The sequence below is a fragment of the Salvelinus namaycush genome, unplaced genomic scaffold (assembly GCF_016432855.1).
Source record: "Salvelinus namaycush isolate Seneca unplaced genomic scaffold, SaNama_1.0 Scaffold7, whole genome shotgun sequence".
Lineage (NCBI taxonomy): Eukaryota > Metazoa > Chordata > Actinopteri > Salmoniformes > Salmonidae > Salvelinus > Salvelinus namaycush.
The window spans coordinates 957,356-979,668 of NW_024061419.1; the positions used below are offsets into that span (position 1 = coordinate 957,356).

The following is a 22,313-nucleotide window of genomic DNA, read 5'->3' on the forward strand; positions in this document are numbered from 1 at the left end:
TAAGACAACAGGAGCTGTGTATGTTCTCTGAGGAATTTTAAGTCAATGTGATGTGAAATATCAATATACACGCTAAGAGAAGTAATTTCTCTCTCCTGTGTGGATTATCTAATGACGTTTAGGTGACTGTTATGAGTAATATGTTTTCCCACAGTCTGGGCTTCTGTAAGCATTCTCCGCTCTGTGTGCAGTCTAATGTGTTCTTTCAGGCTTCCTAAATGGGCAAAAGCTTTGAACCCTGGGAGGAGTGGTAAGGCTTATCCCCTGTGTGTATTCTCTCATGTTGTTTCAGCTCCCTTGACTGCTTGAAACACTGTCCACACTGGGAGCAGTGGTAAGGCTTCTCCCCTGTGTGTATTCTCTCGTGCCGTTTCAGCTCCCATGACTGGCTGAACCACTTTCCACACTGGGAGCAGTGGTAAGGCTTCTCCCCTGTGTGTATTCTCTCATGTTGTTTCAGCTCCCCTGACTGGCTAAAACACTTTCCACACTGGGAGCAGTGGTAAGGCTTCTCCCCTGTGTGTATTATCTCATGCCGTTTCAGATGCCCTGGCTGTTTGAAACACTTTCCACACTGGGAGCAGTGGTAAGGCTTCTCCCCTGTGTGTATTCTCTCATGCCGTTTCAGATGCCCTGGCTGTTTGAAACACTTTCCACACTGGGAGCAGTGGTAAGGCTTCTCCCCTGTGTGTATTCTCTCATGGGCTTTCAGGTGTGCTTTCTGGTTAAAACTCTTTCCACTCTGGGAGCAGTGGTAAGGCTTCTCCCTTGTGTGTATTTTATCCCCTGTGTGTATTCTCTCATGAGCTTTAAGGGTTCCTAAAAGCTTAAAACTCTTTCCACACTGGGAGCAGTGGTAAGGCTTATCCCTTGTGTGTATTTTCTCATGTTGTTTCAGGTCCCATAAACGGTTACAACCCTTTCTACAGTGGGAGCACTGGTATCGTCTTGCTGGTTTGGACGTCCCTGGCTCTGGTTCCTCTGAGTCTGGTCTTTCTCCTGCCAAAGACACTGTGTTATCTTTAAATAGAGACCCGAATGAAACCTCCACATGATAAAACAACCTTGCTACGAGGGTAAATCCTAAATTAGATCTCTCAATAACCTGAGGCCAGTTTTAACAATTATAGTGTGATTTTAAAACAAATGTAGAGCTTCCTGGCAATTACTGCTATGTTTACATTACTTATTTATTCATCTTGTTTTACAAGTCAGAACACAAAAAACTAGACAGTTCTAGGACACTGAAGACACAGACGTCGCTAGATTCCAATCGAGCAGGTGGTTCTAAATATATAACTTCATAGCTGTATGATACAGAATGTGACCTACACACTTCCTTGAACATAAAATAACTAAAGAAGTAATTTTGTGTGGAAGTCCAAAACTTGTTTTTACGTCGAAAATACAAAGCACAAGATACAAAGAACTTGAACTTTGTGAAGCATTTATTTGGGCTGCAATTTCTAAGGCTGGTAACTCTAATGAACTTATGCATCAGAAGTAACTCTGGGTCTCCCATTCCTGTGATGGTCCTTAAAGTAATGATGGACTGTTGTTTCTCTTTGCTTATTTGAGCTGTTCTTGACATAATATGAACTTCGTCTTTTACCCAATAGGGCTATCTTCTGTATACCACCCCTACCTTGTCACAACACAACTGATTGGCTCAAACACATTAAAACCTGTTATGGCTAGGGGTTCCGCTAGCGGAACGTTTCGACAACATCCGGTGAAATTGCAGAGCACAAAATATTTATTTATTTATTAGAAATAATTAACTTCCATGCATTCACAAGTGCAATACACCAAATTAAAGCTTAAGGAAAGAAATTCCACAACTTAACTTCTAAAAAGGCACACATGTTAATTGAAATGCATTTCAGGTGACTACCTCATGATGCTACAGTCCTCCTTTAAGACTCCATGCTACAGTCCTCCTTTAAGACTCCATAATGTTTCATCATTAGATGCTACAGTCCTCCTTTAAGACTCCATCATGTTTAGAATGTGTCTGGAAGCGCTACTCTATCTATTCTACTCTTATCCTTTCAGTTTTAATCATATTTATAATAATAATAATGTTATAATAGGTAATAACTAACTTTAATAACTAGAGTTAATACCTGCCTGGCGCCCAGACAAAACCTTTATCTTTACCCCCCTCTAACAATACCGCTACAGAATTAGCATAGTAGGCCATGTAACTTAAGGTCATCTGAAATATTTAAGACTAACTTATTCCTTGCCACCCATTCTGAAACTAACTGCAGCTCTATGTTAAGTGTTGCAGTCATTTCAGTTGCTGTGGTAGCTGACGTGTACAGTGTTGAGTCATCCGCATACATAGACACACTGGCTTAACTCAAATGTCATTGGCATGTTGTTGGTAAAGATTGAAAAAAGGTGCCAAACAGCTGCCCTGGGGAATTCCTGATTCTACCTTGATTTTGTTGTACAGGCTTCCATTAAAGAACACTGTGTTCTGGTAGACAGGTAGCTCTGGGGCGGCAGGTAGCCTAGTGGTTAGAGCGGTAGGCCAGTAACCGAAACATTGCTGGATCGAATCCCCAAGCTGACAAGGTAAAACTCTGTCGTTCTGCCCCTGAACAAGGCAGTCCTAGGCCGTCATTGAAAAAAAGACTTTGTTCTTAACTGACTTGCCTAGTTAAATAAAGTTTACATTTAAAAAAAAAACTCTTTATCCACAATATAGCAGGGGGTGTAAAGCCATACGTTTTTTTCAGCAGCAGACTATGATCGATACTGTCAAAAGCCGCACTGAAGTCTAACAAAACAGCCCCAACAATATTTTTATCATCAATTTCTCTCAGCCAATCAGTCATTTGTAAGTGCTGTGCTTGTTGAATGAACTTCCCTATAAGATGAAAGTCTCAATTTGTTTACTGTAAAATAGCATTGTATCTGGCCAAACACCATTTTTTTATTTTTTATGTAAGGGTTGGTAACAGGTTGATTGGTCGGCTATTTAAGCCAGTAAAGGGAGCTTTACTATTCTTGGGTAGTGGAATGACTTTAGCTTCCCTCCAAGCATGAGGGAACACACTTTCTAGTAGGCTTAAATTGAAGATAATGCGAATAGAAGTAGAAATATCGGCCGCTATTATCCTCAATCATTTTCCATCCACGTTCTCAGACACCAGTGACATGTCATTGTTGATTTTTTTGCCCAAAATGTCATTTAAGGTGCTCCAAAGCTTTTTACAATCATTCTTCATGTCATTTATCTTTGTTTCATAGTGGAAGCTCTTTGCCACCTTCTCCTCCCTCCTGAATCCTCCTCCCCCCCTCCTCCCTCTCTGCGGATGACTTCGTCAACCATTTTGAAAAGAAGGTCGACGACATCCGATCCTCGTTTGCTAAGTCAAACGACACCGCTGGTTCTGCTCACACTGCCCTACCCTGTGCTTTGACCTCTTTCTCCCCTCTCTCTCCAGATGAAATCTCGCGTCTTGTGACGGCCGGCCGCCCAACAACCTGCCCGCTTGACCCTATCCCCTCCTCTCTTCTCCAGACCATTTCCGGAGACCTTCTCCCTTACCTCACCTCGCTCATCAACTCATCCTTGACCGCTGGCTACGTCCCTTCCGTCTTCAAGAGAGCGAGAGTTGCACCCCTTCTGAAAAAACCTACACTCGATCCCTCCGATGTCAACAACTACAGACCAGTATCCCTTCTTTCTTTTCTCTCCAAAACTCTTGAACGTGCCGTCCTTGGCCAGCTCTCCTGCTATCTCTCTCAGAATGACCTTCTTGATCCAAATCAGTCAGGTTTCAAGACTAGTCATTCAACTGAGACTGCTCTTCTCTGTGTCACGGAGGCGCTCCGCACTGCTAAAGCTAACTCTCTCTCCTCTGCTCTCATCCTTCTAGACCTATCGGCTGCCTTTGATACTGTGAACCATCAGATCCTCCTCTGCACCCTCTCCGAGTTGGGCATCTCCGGTGCGGCCCACTCTTGGATTGCGTCCTACCTGACAGGTCGCTCCTACCAGGTGGCGTGGCGAGAATCTGTCTCCGCACCACGTGCTCTCACCACTGGTGTCCCCCAGGGCTCTGTTCTAGGCCCTCTCCTATTCTCGCTATACACCAAGTCACTTGGCTCTGTCATATCCTCACATGGTCTCTCCTATCATTGCTATGCAGACGACACACAATTAATCTTCTCCTTTCCCCCTTCTGATAACCAGGTGGCGAATCGCATCTCTGCATGTCTGGCAGACATATCAGTGTGGATGACGGATCACCACCTCAAGCTGAACCTCGGCAAGACGGAGCTGCTCTTCCTCCCGGGGAAGGACTGCCCGTTCCATGATCTCGCCATCACGGTTGACAACTCCATTGTGTCCTCCTCCCAGAGTGCTAAGAACCTTGGCGTGATCCTGGACAACACCCTGTCGTTCTCAACTAACATCAAGGCGGTGACCCGTTCCTGTAGGTTCATGCTCTACAACATTCGCAGAGTACGACCCTGCCTCACACAGGAAGCGGCGCAGGTCCTAATCCAGGCACTTGTCATCTCCCGTCTGGATTACTGCAACTCGCTGTTGGCTGGGCTCCCTGCCTGTGCCATTAAACCCCTACAACTCATCCAGAACGCCGCAGCCCGTCTGGTGTTCAACCTTCCCAAGTTCTCTCACGTCACCGCGCTCCTCCGCTCTCTCCACTGGCTTCCAGTTGAAGCTCGCATCCGCTACAAGACCATGGTGCTTGCCTACGGAGCTGTGAGGGGAACGGCACCTCCGTAACTTCAGGCTCTGATCAGGCCCTACACCCAAACAAGGGCACTGCGTTCATCCACCTCTGGCCTGCTCGCCTCCCTACCTCTGAGGAAGTACAGTTCCCGCTCAGCCCAGTCAAAACTGTTCGCTGCTCTGGCACCCCAATGGTGGAACAAACTCCCTCACGACGCCAGGTCAGCGGAGTCAATCACCACCTTCCGGAGACACCTGAAACCCCACCTCTTTAAGGAATACCTAGGATAGGATAAAGTAATCCTTCTAACCCCCCTCCCCCTTAAAAGAGTTAGATGCACTATTGTAAAGTGGTTGTTCCACTGGATATCATAAGGTGAATGCACCAATTTGTAAGTCGCTCTGGATAAGAGCGTCTGCTAAATGACTTAAATGTAAATGTAAATGAGAGCAAAGTGTGAAACAGGGGAGACAGATGGACATCTGTGGATTAGATGAAGGAGGGGTTGAGGTCAGGACAGATTCTCATCAGGGAGACGAAGGTTTGGTATCCTGTTACTCTCTTTACTCTCTTCCTGTGGAACCATAAGATGTAAGGATTGGAGAGAAGGAGGAGTGTCTTAAGTGGGATATTTATCTGGATGGAACAAATGTTGGGTTGTCTGAATTACAGATGTACAGAACCTTTGGGAATAATTAAACTTGGTTAAAGCTTCTCTAGTGTCCGTGAGTTATTTACTGTGAAAAAAAAGAACCAAACAACATCAACAACATAGGAATCACTACAAACAATTGTATGACCTCTTACATAGCACATTAGGCCCAGACTTTTGGAACTTTGCTTTTCCTAGATATGGCTACTATATTGTGATCACTACATCCAATGAATCTGGATACTGCTTTCAAACACATTTCTGCAGCATTAGTAAAGATATGATCAAAATATGTTGATGATTTCATTTCTGTACTGTTTGTAACTACCCTGGTAGGTTGATTGATAACCTGATCAAGGTTGCAGGCACTGGTTACAGTTCGAAGCTTTCTCTTTTGTGGGCAGCCTGATCACAGCTTTCCTCCAGTATTAGTTAATTAATTAACAGTGTCTTGAGTTTAGTTTGCCTGTTCTACAGTCTTGTAAAGATAGGGGGTTGACTGGGACAGGCAATGTAACATCCATAATGTTTTAAGAAAAAGTTTTTGTAAAATTTGCACCTTACAACGGATCATTGAAACTTTCTCTCCAAAGCTAACTTTCATCAAGGTTTTATATGGTCTATTGGTTTCTCTCTTTTCATTGGCAGAATCCTTTTTCAGTGTTATGATATTCATAACATCCATATCCACCAGTCTATCTTCCTGTCAACTAACAGACCTCTGCTGGTTGTCCTGGTAACAGATACTAGTGGGCAGATCTATTTCATTTGTTCAAACTAAACTACAACACTTACTTTGATGAGTCAAATCTGATCCTTTCTTCTCTTCTCCTCCTCTCACAGTTCCACTCAGCCCCGTTGTTTTCCTGCAGTCCACCAGCAACACAGACAACCTCTTCATACCCAGCAGTAAGGTGCTACCGGGAGAGGCACGACACGGGGACTCCAGGAGGGAGGAAGGGCTAGTGTTGTCCTGGTAACCATAAAGAGGGGACACAGACACATAACATTATGGATGCTGATGTCACTGTTGTCATGAAGTGCTTTACAGAAACCCAGCCCAGACACAGATAGAGCAAGCTGTATGCTAGACCAGACCAAGCTGTACCATCTGGTGTTCTGTTCTGGAGAGACTCTTCTCTGACTCGTCAGTATCAGGATGTTGTTGAGGCTCCCCAGAGGATCCACCATAGTCACGTCTCTCTCCTGCTTGAATGACAACATCAAACAGACAGTCAACTTATAACCGTCTATTACAATCATAGGGTCTCAAAAAAAATGGTAACTTTCATCATGATTTTTAAATATATTGTTTGTGATGCAAATGTAAAAGGGTGACTTTCACGTATACTTGAGTCATTTTCTATTAAGGTATCTTTACTTATATTCAAGTATGACAATTGGGTACTTTTTCCACCACTGTGATTCATTGGGTCTTACAATAGGCATGAATGTGTCTAAAAAGGGCCTATAAAATATTGTTTGTGATGCAAATGTTAAAGGGTCGTTCTACTAAATGGGTGCCTTTTGTGTCCCTTTGATATTTTAAGTAGAAATTATGCAACAATATTGAATTTTAAAAGCCTGTTATATTAGATGAGGGGAACTTTAATATAGACCACATGCAGAATTCAATACATCTAATTTAAAAGTCCCCAAAATAAATGTACCAATGGCAGACTGAACCTTTAAGAATGTATACAGTAGGAAACGGGTGGGTATAGTTTGTGGAACGTTCCAACAGGAATCTGTTCCAAAAACTTCGTAAATGACAAGGATGCCAACAAACAACGCATACAAAGTAGCATGATCAATTCACCTAGCTAACTAGCTGCCAAAAGGGCATCAACTCACCATGTAGCTTATTCTTAATGTTTGTCCATAGGCTACCAGAGTGAGGACAGACATTTTTCAGAATAAACGTGGTGAGTGAAACACTTTATGAAATAGCCCACTCCCTACCCGGTATCCTGTTCTGCCGCTATGTGTATGCGTTGTTTGTTGGCATCCTTGCTCGAAACATATTCAAGTATAGAACTTCAGTAGAATGCCCCTTAAAACCACACATTAGTTCAACAACTGCATAGTTTGTGCCCATGTTTAAGAAAGTACTCACTGGTGTTAATCGGATCTTCTGTCTCCTCCTCTTTCACTCCAAAAACGTCTTCCTCCTTCACCTTTATTGAGATAGCCTCCTCTTCCTCCTCATTTTTCATTCTGAAAGGTTCTTTCTCTTCTTCCTTCACTATAACAGCCTCTTCTTCCTTCACTATAACAGCCTCTTCTTCCTTCACTATAACAGCCTCTTCTTCCTTCACTATAACAGCCTCTTCTTCCTTCACTATAACAGCCTCTTCCTCCTTCACTATAACAGCCTCCTCTTCCTCCTTTTTCATTCTGAAAGGTTATTTCTCTCCTTTCACTGTAATACCCTCCTCTTCTTCTTTCACGACAATGTTCAGCGCCAGAGCTTCTTTCTCCGTCCAGCAGACCTCCTCTTCTTTAGCAGGGGAGGAGTAGTTTAGTGAACTCATGGTCGGGGATGTTAGCTAGCTAGCATTAGCGACTAGCCTAGTGCTAGGCTCAGCATCAATCTTTAACAAGTTTGCAAATTGAACAAACAAATTAGGTTAAAGTTAACCAGTTAATACGTCTACAGAATTATGTTTACAACAGTGAGATTAGCTAATGTACATAAACGTGGTCTAAAGCGTCAATCTTTCAGTTTTATGTTGGCTTGCAAGCTACCGAGGCGGTTGAAAGAGTAGCCGCGTTGTTGTTCCTGAAGAAGCGACCCGTCCAGTAAATTATACGTCACGCAAGAAGCATCGTCTGAAAGACGCACTTCGCCATCTGCTGACTGGAGTGGGTAACGCAGTTTGGAAACAAGTTACTACACTTTTGTATTGGAAAGAACGTCATAATAATTTAACAATAAGCTGATGTTTTTTCTCTTACGTCTTACAAATAATACTTTCCTGTACATAGAAGTAGAAGCTTAATATGAACATGTGGATGATGAATAAATACTTCCATGAATAGGTAGTGTGTTAAAACACATTTGCTCTGTTCATTTTTCACATTCGTTTTTATCTAGATGTGACCATACTACTCCCTTAAAGCCACGCTCTATAAGATACAAATCATCCTGTAAACAATAGAGCAAATACAGTGAAGCATTGTGGTGGCAGCATCATGCTGTGGGGTTGTTTTTCAGCGGCAGGGACTGGGAGACTAGTCATGATCGAGGGAAAGATGAACAGACTGGAGCAAAGGTTCACCTTCCAACAGAACAACAATCCTAAGCACACAGCCAAGACAACGCAGAAGTGGCTTCGGGACAAGTCTCTGAATGTCCTTGAGTGACCCAGCCAAAAATACAGGTGTACCCAAGAATACTCTAGGCTGTAATTGCTGCCAAAGATGCTTCAACAAAGTACTGAGTAAAGGGTCTGAATACTTATGTAAATGTTATATTTCAGTTTTTATTTATAAAATACATTTGCAAAAATTTCTAAAACCCTGTCTTTGCTTTATCATTATGGGGTGTTGTGTGTAGATTGAAGAGGAAAACATCCCAATTTAATCAATTTTAGAATAAGGCTGTAACATAACAAAATGTGGAAAAAGTCAGGAGGTCTGAATACCTCCCGAATGCACTGTAAGTGATTGTGTATGTAGACCAGAATATCAGGAACAGGCTGGATGTGAGAAGGAGGATGGCATCTCACTGCCATTCAGCATTCAGGAAGTAAACTGAAAATGCCAATTCTCTTCTATGGTTTTCAATGAGGAATATGTGGAATTGGAATTTGGTTTACTTCTTGAATTGACTGGAATTGAAATGGAATTAACTCCAACCCTGGTTTTACTACAAAGCTGTCAACGTCATCATTTAGTCAATCGATGTTATAATGCATAACGCTCACAGATGTGCTTGTTCTCATTCAGACTACATTTTCTAATTGAATAACAGAATAGAAGAAAAACATTGTATTATGCACCTGAATAACTTTCGACATGGACATCCTGGTTGATTCTCTGCTCAACAACACTGACTGGGGTGTATTATGACATCATATAGAACTACTCAGACATTCCAAGTATCACTTGATTATCAGAGGGGTGTATTATGACATCATATAGAACTACTCAGACATTCCAAGTATCACTTGATTATCAGAGGGGTGTATTATGACATCAGATAGAACTACTCAGACATTCCAAATATCACTTGATTATCAGATGGGTGTATTATGACATCAGATAGAACTACTCAGACATTCCAAATATCATTTGATTATCAGAGGGGTGTATTATGACATCAGATAGAACTACTCAGACAATCCAAATATCATATGATTATCAGAGGGGTGTATTATGACATCAGATAGAACTACTCAGACATTCCAAATATCATATGATTATCAGAGGGGTGTATTATGACATCAGATAGAACTACTCAGACATTCCAAATATCATATGATTATCAGAGGGGTGTATTATGACATCAGATAGAACTACTCAGACATTCCAAATATCATATGATTATCAGAGGAGTGAATTATGACATCAGATAGAACTACTCAGACATTCCAAATATCATATGATTATCAGAGGGGTGTATTATGACATCAGATAGAACTACTCAGACATTCCAAATATCATATGATTATCAGAGGAGTGAATTATGACATCAGATTGAACTACTCAGACATTCCAAATATCATATGATTATCAGAGGAGTGAATTATGACATCAGATTGAACTACTCAGACATTCCAAATATCACTTGATTATCAGAGGGGTGTATTATGACATCAGATAGAACTACTCAGACATTCCAAATCAGGCTTCATCCATATCATGAAGGTGGATATTGATCCAACCATTTCAAAAGTAATGACCGGGCTGACGGAAACAGGATATGCACTTTTATAAATGCCAACAGACAATTTGTTAGTTTGTTTGACAAGTTGTTAGTTGTCTTTTTGTGTCAGTAAAAATGTCTAAGCGAGAAATGGCTGTGGAAACGGCTTTATGCGCAAATATTTCTATAATAACTGTCGTGTCTCTTTGTCTTAGCTCTTATTACTTATTTATATCATAAGACTCCGCATACAAGGAATGGAACTGCAGCTTCACATTTACTAAAACGAGTTAGTACCAGATTAACATAGAACAACACTGCGCATGACCAAGGGTGCTCCGTTCTTAAAGGGGACATCAGTAATTAACAGAACATTCCTTCTCTTATTCAATCAGACTTTAACCAAACCACAACTGAAACATGCCCCAGAACTTGTTGTAGTTGTTTTGCATCTTTTAATTTGAACTTGAACAATTAGTTTTTGTTTGTTTGTTTATAAGTCCAGTCTGTCTGGTGGACGGTGCCTTCGTTCTGGGTAGCACCTTGGATTGAAAAGTGAAATTTGTAAGGCTTCTTTCTCCCTGTGTGTATACGCTCCCTGTGTGTATGAGCTTTCTGCTTCCCTAACTCCGTAAAACTCCTTCCACACTGAACGCAATGGTATGGCTTCTCCCCTGTGTGTATTTCGCTCATGATATTTCATGTTTCCTAACATGTTAAAACTCTTTCCACAATGGGAGCAGTGGTACATCCCTGATAGTGAACATTTATCCTTTGCCAAGATAATCCATCCACCTGACAGGTGTGGCATATCAAGAATCTGATTAAACAGCATTATCATTACACATGTGCACCTTGTGCCGGGGACAATAAAAGGCCACAAAAATGTGCAGTTCTGTCACACAACACAGCGGGCAATTGGCATGCTGACTGCAGGAATGTCCATTGAGGTGGTTGCCAGGGGATTTTATGGACAGCACCAGTCAAAAGTTTGGACACACCTACTTATTCAAGGGTTTTTCTTTATTTTCACTATGAAATAACACATATGGAATCAGTAACCAAAAAAAGTGTTAAATAAATCAAAATATATTTTAGATTCTTCAAACTTGCCACCTTTTGCCTTGATGACAGCTTTGCACACTCTTGGCATTCTCTCAACCAGCTTCACCTGGAATGCTTTTCCAACAGTCTTGTAGGAGTTCCAACACACGCTGATAATGCTGTTGGCCACTTTTCCTAACCTCTGCGGTCCAATTCATCCCAAACCAGCTCAATTGGATTGAGGTCAGGTGATTGTGGAGGCCAGGTCATCTGATGCAGCACTCCATCACTCTCCTTCTTTGTCAAATAGCCCTTACACAGCCTGGAGGTGTGTTGGGTCATTGTCCTGTTGAAAAACAAATGATAGTCCCACTAAGCCCAAAACAGACGGGATATCGCTGCAGAATGCTGTGGTAGCCATGCTGGTTAAGTGTGCCATTAACTCAAAATAAAATCACTGACAGTGTCAACAGCAAAGCACCCACACATCTCCTCCTCTATGCTTCACGGTGGGAACCCCACATGCGGAGATCATCCGTTCATCTACTCTGCATCTCACAAAGACATGGCGGTTGAAATTAAATTTGGACTCATCTGTCCCACCATGTATTGGGAATTCTCCTGTCCTATGTCCTACTGTTCAACAGCCTACACCCTTACCTCCTGTGTGGTTTATCTCATGTCTTCTCAGGTTACCCAACTCCTTAAAACTCTTTTCACACTGGGAGCAGTGGTAAGGCTTCTCCCCTGTGTGTATTCTCTCGTGTGTTTTCAGGTTACATAACTGGGCAAAACCTTTTCCACACTGGGAGCAGTGGTAAGGCTTCTCCCCTGTGTGTATTCTCTCATGTCTTTTCAGGCCACTTAAGTGGTTACAACCCTTTCCACAGTGGGAGCAGTGGTGTCCTCTTGCTGGTTTGGACGTCTCTGGCTCTGGTTCCTCGGAGTCTGGTCTTTCTCCTGTCAAAGACAGAGTGTTTATTTAAATAGAGACCTGAATGAAACCTCCACATGATAAAACGGCCTTGCTACGAGGGTAAATCCTAATCAGATCCCTCAATAATCTGAGGCCAGTTTTAATCTTTGTGTGATTTTAAAACAAATGTTGTAGAGCTTCCTGGTAATTACTGATATGTTTACATTACTTATTTTATTCATTCTGTTTTTACAAGTCAGAACACAAATTAAACAGTTCTAGGACACTCAAGACACAGACATCGCTGGATTCCTATCGAGTAGGTGGTTCTTAATATATAACCTTCATAGCTGTATGATACAGAATCCAACCTACACACTTCCTTAAACCAAAAATAAGTAAAGTAATTTTAAGTGGAAGTCTAAAACTTGTTTTTACGTCGAAGACAAAGCACATCAGTAACATCTCCCCGTTGTCGAAAGGGTTCGAAACGCTATTTAAAAGGCCAATTTATTTAGACGTTCACAAATGTTCAACATTTTGACTAAACGCTGATGTCGTGAACTTTTTGGGTAAAGTAAAAAATAGGGTGAAATGTTTTGGGTAGATGTTCCTAAAACTGATAGTAACTATATATAAACTCAGCTAAAAAAGAAACGTCCTCTCACTGTCAACTGCGTTTATTTTCAGCAAACTTAACATATGTTCATACAAATATTTACACAAGATTCAACAACAGACATAAACTGAACAAGTTTCACAGACATGTGACTAACAGAAATGGAATAATGTGTCCCTGAACAAAGGGGGGTTCAAAATGAAAAGTAACAGTCAGTATCTGGTGTGGCCATCAGCTGCATTAAGTACTGCAGTGCATCTCCTCATGGGCTGCACCAGATTTGCCAGTTCTAGTTGTGAGATGTTACCCCACTCTTCCACCAAGGCACCTTCAAGTTCGGACATTTCTGGGGGGAATGGCCTTGCCCTCACCCTCCGATCCAACAGGTCCCAGACATGCTCAATGGGATTGAGATCCGGGCTCTTTGCTGGCCATGGCAGAACACTGGCATTCCTGTCTTGCAGGAAATCATGCACAGAATGAGCAGTATGGCTGGTGGCATTGTCATGCTGGAGGGTCATGTCAGGATGAGCCTGCAGGAAGGGTACCACATAAGGGAGGAGGATGTCTTCCCTGTAACGCACAGCGTTGAGATTGCCTGCAATGACAACAAGCTCAGTCCGATGATGTTCCTGTGACACCGCCCCAGACCATGACGGACCCTCCACCTCCAAATCGATCCCGATCCAGAGTATAGGCCTCAGTGTAACGCTCATTTATCCTTCGACGATAAACGCAAATCCGATCATCACCCCTGGTGATACAAAACCACAACTCGTCAGTGAAGAGCACTTTTTGCCAGTCCAGTCTGGTCCAGCTGGGTCTGTCTGGTGATGACCTGCCTTAACACAGGCCTACAAGCCCTGAGTCCACTCTCTCTTTGTCCGCAATAGGCTGTCTGAGCACTGATGGAGGGGTTGTGCGTTCCTGATGTAACTCGGGCAGTTTAATTTTTTTTACATTTTACCCCCTTTTTCTCCCCAATTATGGTATCCAATTGTTAGTAGTTACTATCTTGTCTCATCGCTACAACTCCCGTACGGGCTCGGGAGAGACGAAGGTCGAAAGCCATGCGTCCTCCGAAACACAACCCAACCAAGCCGCACTGCTTCTTAACACAGCGTGCATCCAACCCGGAAGCCAGCCGCACCAATGTGTCGGAGGAAACACCGTGCACCTGGCGACCTTGGTTAGCGTGCACTGCGCCCGGGCCGCCACAGGAGTCGTTGGTGCGCGATGAGACAAGGATAACCCTACCGGCCAAACCCTTCCTAACCCGGACGACGCTAGGCCAATTGTGCGTCGCCCCACGGACCTCCCGGTCGCGCCCGGCTTCGACAGAGCCTGGGCGCGAACCCAGAGACTCTGGTGGCGCAGCTAGCACTGCGGCTCTAGACCACTGCGCCACCCGGGAGGCCCCATTCCTTTGATATTTTATGTAGAAATTATGCACCAGAATTGGATTGTAAAATCCTGTTATACAAGATGAAGTGCGCTTTAATATAGACCACATGGAGAATGAAATAAATCTAATTAAAAAAAATATATGTACCAATGGCAGTACTGAACAACATATTCAAGTGTAGAACTTCAGTAGAATCCCCCTTTAAAACCCCACAGTTCAACAACTGCTGTTTGTGCCCCTGTTTTTAAGACAGTACTCACTTATGGTAATCGGATATTCTGACTCCTCCTCCTCCCTTTTCACTTCCAAAACGTCTTCCTCCTCTTTTATTGAGATAGCCTCCTCTTCCTCTTTTACTCCAAAAGGTTCTTCCTCTTCTTTCACTACATTCTCCTCCTTCAATGTTACGGCATCTTCCTCCTTTTTTATTCTGAAAGGTTCTTCCTCGTCTTTCACTACATTCTCCTCCTTCAATGTTACGGAATCTTCCTCATTTTTCATTCTGAAAGCTTCTTCCTCTCCTTTCACCAGAACTTATTTTCTCCGTCTAGTTTAGTGAGTTTATGCTCTGGGCGATTAGCCTGGTGCAGTATGAAGTTAACACATTCGCTAATTTAAGAAGCAAATTACGTTAAAATGAACTAGTAGATACGTAAACAGAATTGTGTTCTAAACACCAAGATTAATATACACAAGATTAGTCTAAAGAGCTTAAATGCTCCGGTTTTATGTTCGCTAGCAAACCACCGCGTTGGTTGAATCAGAGGCCTTTTGTCGCTGTTGAATAAGCCTCCCGCCCCGTCCATTAAATTATACGTCACGCAAGAAGCATTACCTGAAATATTCACATTGCCATCTGCTGACTGGAGTGGGTAACACAGATTGGAACAAAAATAAAGCAATGTCAAAAAAAGTAATTTAAAAACAACCAGATGTTATGTTATCTTACTTCTTAGAGCCAAAACCTTCCTCCAGGGCTGACCTGCCCATTAGGTGACAGATTGAAGAGGATTAGGTGACAGATTGAAGAGGGCGACATTAGCTTGGAATATGCCATCCTCGTCAAATTGACCAAGGCTCATCGCTAACAACACCTCACATAATTCTGCCCAAAAACAATGAAAACTTCTCCCACCCAGTGGCATATGGGATATTTAGGTGAGTGTTGGTGTTAGCACATAAAGCAGTGCCCACTTTCCAAAAGGCAACATGGACAGATAGGACTCTACCTGTGTAGACCACATGCCCCTTTGCCCTTCCTGTCTCTAAAGTGCCCTTTTGGGTGGTGGTATAATTTGTATTCATTTTTTGTCATAGTTATTCTGAACCCACTGCCTGCAAGTCGTTTTTAAATTCACCTCAGTGATTTGTATTTTCCTTCAACTTTCTGAAGAGGAAACAGCCAGGAAATGCCCCTGTCTGAGTGCATTTGTCTACCACTATGTGTAGCTGTTAGCGATGATGCTAATGACAACCATCTTCTGGTTGATGGAAAAGTTTTCCCACAAACCTTGACAATTAACTACAAAGTTAACTACAAAGTAGTCTATGCCTACCTGGCAGAATGATATCATGATTATTTGCATCAATCCAGTTGTGATTTGTTCAGCAAACTCTGCAATCACATGTGTGCTACAGAGACACCACCAACCAAGCAAGGCTCTTGCTGGAGCCACTTGAATTAAAGGGTATCTACACCCAAAAATGAAAATGTCTTAGATTTTTCTCAGACGACAAAAGTGGTCTCCTTTTGTTGTTTTTCTATTAACAATGTGATTTTGAGAGCGAAAAACTGAAAAACAGAGACAAATCAGAAACCTGGAAAATTACTAAACGGAGAAAACGGAATTTGAGAAAATATATTAAATATTCTATTGATTTTCTCTCATTATGTCACACCAGACTTCGCTTTGGCTCCCCCTCCTGTCCAGCTCAGGCGTTCAGCGTTGCCGGCCTTCTAGCTGCTGCCGAACCTACTGCTGTCAAACGCCCTTCACTCATCAACCCCCGGCCTTCTAGCTGCTGCCGAACCTACTGCTGGCAAACTCCCTTCACTCATCAACCCCCGGCCTTCTACCTGCTGCCGAACCTACTGCTGTCAAACGCCCTTCACTCATCAACCCCCGGCCTTCTAGCTGCTGCCGAACCTACTGCTGTCAAACGCCCTTCACTCATCAACCCCCGGCCTTCTAGCTGCTGCCGAACCTACTGCTGTCAAACGCCCTTCACTCATCAACCCCCGGCCTTCTAGCTGCTGCCGAACCTACTGCTGTCCAACGCCCTTCACTCATCAACCCCTGACCTTCTAGCTGCTGCCGAACCTACTGCTGTCAAACGCCCTTCACTCATCAACCCCCGGCCTTCTAGCTGCTGCCGAACCTACTGCTGTCAAACGCCCTTCACTCATCAACCCCCGGCCTTCTAGCTGCTGCCGAACCTACTGCTGTCAAACGCCCTTCACTCATCAACCCCCGGCCTTCTAGCTGCTGCCGAACCTACTGCTGTCCAACGCCCTTCACTCATCAACCCCTGACCTTCTAGCTGCTGCCGAACCTACTGCTGTCAAACGCCCTTCACTCATCAACCCCCGGCCTTCTAGCTGCTGCCGAACCTACTGCTGTCCAACGCCCTTCACTCATCAACCCCCGGCCTTCTAGCTGCTGCCGAACCTACTGCTGTCAAACGCCCTTCACTCATCAACCCCCGGCCTTCTAGCTGCTGCCGAACCTACTGCTGTCAAACGCCCTTCACTCATCAACCCCCGGCCTTCTAGCTGCTGCCGAACCTACTGCTGTCAAACGCCCTTCACTCATCAACCCCCGGCCTTCTAGCTGCTGCCGAACCTACTGCTGTCAAACGCCCTTCACTCATCAACCCCCGGCCTTCTAGCTGCTGCCGAACCTACTGCTGTCAAACGCCCTTCACTCATCAACCCCCGGCCTTCTAGCTGCTGCCGAACCTACTGCTGTCAAACGCCCTTCACTCATCAACCCCCGTTCTTTTAGCTGCTGCCGAACCTACTGCTGTCAAACGCCCTTCACTCATCAACCCCCGGCCTTCTAGCTGCTGCCGAACCTACTGCTGTCAAACGCCCTTCACTCATCAACCCCCGGCCTTCTAGCTGCTGCCGAACCTACTGCTGTCAAACGCCCTTCACTCATCAACCCCCGGCCTTCTAGCTGCTGCCGAACCTACTGCTGTCCAACGCCCTTCACTCATCAACCCCCGGCCTTCTAGCTGCTGCCGAACCTACTGCTGTCAAACGCCCTTCACTCATCAACCCCTGGCCTTCTAGCTGCTGCCGAACCTACTGCTGTCAAACGCCCTTCACTCATCAACCCCCGGCCTTCTAGCTGCTGCCGAACCTACTGCTGTCAAACGCCCTTCACTCATCAACCCCCGGCCTTCTAGCTGCTGCCGAACCTACTGCTGTCAAACGCCGTTCACTCATCAACCCCCGGCCTTCTAGCTGCTGCCGAACCTACTGCTGTCAAACGCCCTTCACTCATCAACCCCTGGACTTGTCTCGTCATCATTACACGCACCTGGTTCCAATCGCCCCTCTATCACTGTATATATACACTCCCTCTGACATTTTGTCTTTTTGTCGGTCATTCGTAAATGTTACTTGTTTTCCTGAGAGGAATCTCTCCTACTATTTCCTGAGTACTTTATATAGTTCACCCTGGCCTTTTTGTTTATGAGGATATAATTTGAGCACAACAACGTTTGGGTTTTGTTCCGCTTTGATCTGTTGGTGCTGAAATAAATTCAGTCTTTCCAAACCTGAGACTGCATCCTTCCTACTCCTCTCTACACCAGTAACACATTATCTAGGAGAGTGTAGAGCAGTGTTAACCAATCCTGGTCCTCCACTACCACCAACAGTAACACATTATCTAGGAGAGTGTAGAGCAGTGTTAACCAATCCTACTCCTCTCTACACCAGTAAAACATTATCTAGGAGAGTGTAGAGCAGTGTTAACCAATCCTACTCCTCTCTACAACAGTAACACATTATCTAGGAGAGTGTAGAGCAGTGTTAACCAATCCTACTCCTCTCTACACCAGTAACACATTATCTAGGAGAGTGTAGAGCAGTGTTAACCAATCCTACTCCTCTCTACACCAGTAACACGTTATCTAGGAGAGTGTAGAGCAGTGTTAACCAATCCTACTCCTCTCTACACCAGTAACACATTATCTAGGAGAGTGTAGAGCAGTGTTAACCAATCCTGGTCCTCTCTACACCAGTAACACATTATCTAGGAGAGTGTAGAGAAGTGTTAACCAATCCTGGTCCTCCACTACCACCAACAGTAACACATTATCTAGGAGAGTGTAGAGCAGTGTTAACCAATCCTACTCCTCTCTACACCAGTAAAACATTATCTAGGAGAGTGTAGAGCAGTGTTAACCAATCCTACTCCTCTCTACAACAGTAACACATTATCTAGGAGAGTGTAGAGCAGTGTTAACCAATCCTACTCCTCTCTACACCAGTAACACATTATCTAGGAGAGTGTAGAGCAGTGTTAACCAATCCTACTCCTCTCTACACCAGTAACAAGTTATCTAGGAGAGTGTAGAGCAGTGTTAACCAATCATACTCCTCTATACACCAGTAACACATTATCTAGGAGAGTGTAGAGCAGTGTTAACCAATCCTACTCCTCTCTACACCAGTAACAAGTTATCTAGGAGAGTGTAGAGCAGTGTTAACCAATCCTACTCCTCTCTACACCAGTAACACATTATCTAGGAGAGTGTAGAGCAGTGTTAACCAATCCTGGTCCTCTCTACACCAGTAACACATTATCTAGGAGAGTGTAGAGAAGTGTTAACCAATCCTGGTCCTCCACTACCACCAACAGTAACACATTATCTAGGAGAGTGTAGAGCAGTGTTAACCAATCCTACTCCTCTCTACACCAGTAAAACATTATCTAGGAGAGTGTAGAGCAGTGTTAACCAATCCTACTCCTCTCTACACCAGTAACACATTATCTAGGAGAGTGTAGAGCAGTGTTAACCAATCCTGGTCCTCTCTACACCAGTAACACATTATCTAGGAGAGTGTAGAGCAGTGTTAACCAATCCTACTCCTCTCTACACCAGTAACACATTATCTAGGAGAGTGTAGAGCAGTGTTAACCAATCCTACTCCTCTCTACACCAGTAACACATTATCTAGGATAGTGTAGAGCAGTGTTAACCAATCCTGGTCCTCCACTACCCCCAACAGTAACACATTATCTAGGAGAGTGTAAAGCAGTGTTTCCCAATCCTGGTCCTCCAGTACCCCCAACAGTAACACATTATCTAGGAGAGTGTAAAGCAGTGTTTCCCAATGCTGGTCCTCCAGTACCCCCAACAGTACACATTTTTACTGTTGTAGAGTAACAGCTGTATCCTGAAGTGACCTTTAACCTCCCTGCTCCTTAATACTTCATCCATTGGATCAAAGCTTCAGCCAAGTAGGATACATGATAGAGGCAACACATGTAGTTGGGTTGGATATAGTCATGGTAGGATACATGATAGTGACAACACATGGACTAGGGTTGGATATAGTCATGGTAGGATACATGATATTGGCAACACATGGAGTTGGGTTTGATATAGTCATGGTAGGATACATGATAGTGACAACACATGGAGTTGGGTTGGATATAGTCATGGTAGGATACATGATAGTGGCAACACATGGAGTAGGGTTTGATATAGTCATGGTAGGATACATGATAGTGGCAACACATGGAGTTGGGTTGGATATAGTCATGGTAGGATACATGATAGTGGCAACACATGGAGTTGGGTTGGATATAGTCATGGTAGGATACATGAGGTGAATGCACCAATTTGTAAGTCGCTCTGGATAAGAGCGTCTGCTAAATGACTTAAATGTAAATGATAGTGACAACACATGGAGTTGGGTTGGATATAGTCATGGTAGGATACATGATAGTGGTAACAAATGGAGTAGGGTTGGATATAGTCATGGTAGGATACATGATAGCGGCAACACATGAAGTAGGGTTGGATATAGTCATGGTAGAATACATGATAGTGGAAACACATGAAGTAGGGTTTGATATAGTCATGGTAGGATACATGATAGTGGCAACACATGGAGTTGGGTTTGATATAGTCATGGTAGGATACATGATAGTGGCAACACATGGATTAGGGTTGGATATAGTCATGGTTAACAAAATACTTTACTCAACATATTGTGCAGCTTTCTGTCGCAGGATCTTTTTATGGGGGGGTGCCCTTTTTTGTTGACACATCACACACATGGTTATGGGCTTTAAACAAGAAGACACCAGTACCATGTCAGATACAGTTTAAATGTACACATATTTGAGTTTACATCCCAATATGACACTTCATCACAGAAGACTGAATGTAACAAAACTACTATTGTGTTTATTGAGCTGTACACTGAGATGCTCAGTTGGTCAACATTCCCCTCCAGTGATTCCCCAACATCTTGTCAACATGTGCCGCAAAAATAGATCAGATATCTAATACCAGTCATTCTTTATAGACATGTATCCACAACAAGGCTTAGGCCTCTCATATAGTCTGCAAAAAACTCTCCAAAATGTCACATTCTTTTTAACATCTTTATTTTCATGCATATAACTTGTCAAAAATCAGTTTTATTACCAAATTCAGTCTTTCGTATATTTTTTTCATGTTTTCATGACTGCTTGAGATTAGGTCCCTGAATGGTCAAAAAGCTCTTCGAATAGAAGTACGTTTATAGCACAAAATATCTTACAGGTAGGCCCTCTCTCACTCTCTCTCATCATGTCACAGCTGAGAGGCTCCCAGAGGCAGGGCCATAAAAGGCCCCAGCTCACTCAACTGCCCCTCCCCTTTCCAACAGCCATCAACCCAGAACATCCTGAAGACAGAACATCTAAAAGATCATCTGGGAATCCTTTCTGTCTCATGGAGCTTTTCAAAAGTGAGGTGAATATTCAATGTGATGTTTGTTCAGTGCATTCGGAAAGTATTCAGACCCCTTTACTTTTTCCACATTTTGTTACGTTACAGCCTTATTTGAAAATGGATTTTAAAAAGGCACTGTTCAGCGGTAGGCCGTCATTGTAAATAAGAAATTGTTCTTAACTGACTTGCCTAGTTAAATATAAAACATCTAATTACAAAGCAAAAACAGGTTTTTAGAAACATTTATTAAAGATAAAAAATATACCTTTACATAACAGTAAGTATTCAGACCCTTTATATGAGACTGTCAGGGTAAAAACCAAGCCATGAGGTAGAAGGAATTGTCTGTAGAGCTCCGAGACAGAATTGGGTCGAGGCACAGATCTTGGGAAGGGTACCAACACATTTCTGCAGCATTGAAGGTCCCCAAGAACACAGTGGCCTCCATCATTCTAAAATGGAAGAAGTTTGGAACCACCAAGACTCTTCCTAGAGCTGGCGGCACAGCCAAACTGAGCAGGTGGGGGAGATGGGCCTTGGTCAGGGAGGTGACCAAGAACCCGATGGTCACTCTGACAGAGCTCTAGAGTTCCTCTGTGGAAATGGGAGAACCTTCCAGAAGGACAACCATCTCTCCACCTCTCCACCAATCAAGCCTTTATGGTAGAGTGGCCTGACGGAAGCCCCTCCTCAGTAAAATGCACATGACAGCCCACTTGGAGTTTGCCAAAAGGCACCAAAAGGACTTTCAGACCATGAGAAACCAGATTCTCTCGTCTGATGAAACCAAGATTGAACTCTTTGGCCTGAATGCCAAGCGTCACGTCTGGAGGAAACCTGGCACCATCCCTAGGGTGAAGCATGGTGGTGGCAGCATCATGCTGTGGGGATGTTTTTCAGCAGCAGGGACTAGGAGATTAGTCAGGATCAAGGGAAAGATGAACCGAGCAAAGTACAGAGATCCTTGATGAAAACCTGCTCCAGAGCACTCAGGACCTCAGACTGGGGGCGAAGGTTCACCTTCCAACAGGACAACAACCCTAAGCACACAGCCAAGACAATGCAGTAGTGGCTTCGGGTTGATGTGCCATCCTGGATGAACTGCACTACCTGAGCCACTTGTGTGGGT

The 22,313-nt window shown here is 43.6% G+C and overlaps 1 protein-coding gene across 1 annotated transcript; it reads right to left on the reverse strand.

Moving 5' to 3' along the window:
• Positions 1-186: 186 nt before the first annotated feature.
• LOC120042498 (zinc finger protein 239-like) lies at positions 187-15,211 on the reverse strand. Its single transcript, XM_038987329.1, has 2 exons — positions 15,171-15,211; positions 187-893 (listed from the first exon to the last, which is right to left on the reverse strand). Exons 1-2 carry the CDS (start codon positions 15,209-15,211, stop codon positions 215-217), a joined length of 720 nt encoding a protein of 239 aa, XP_038843257.1. The 3' UTR covers positions 187-214.
• Positions 15,212-22,313: the final 7,102 nt, after the last annotated feature.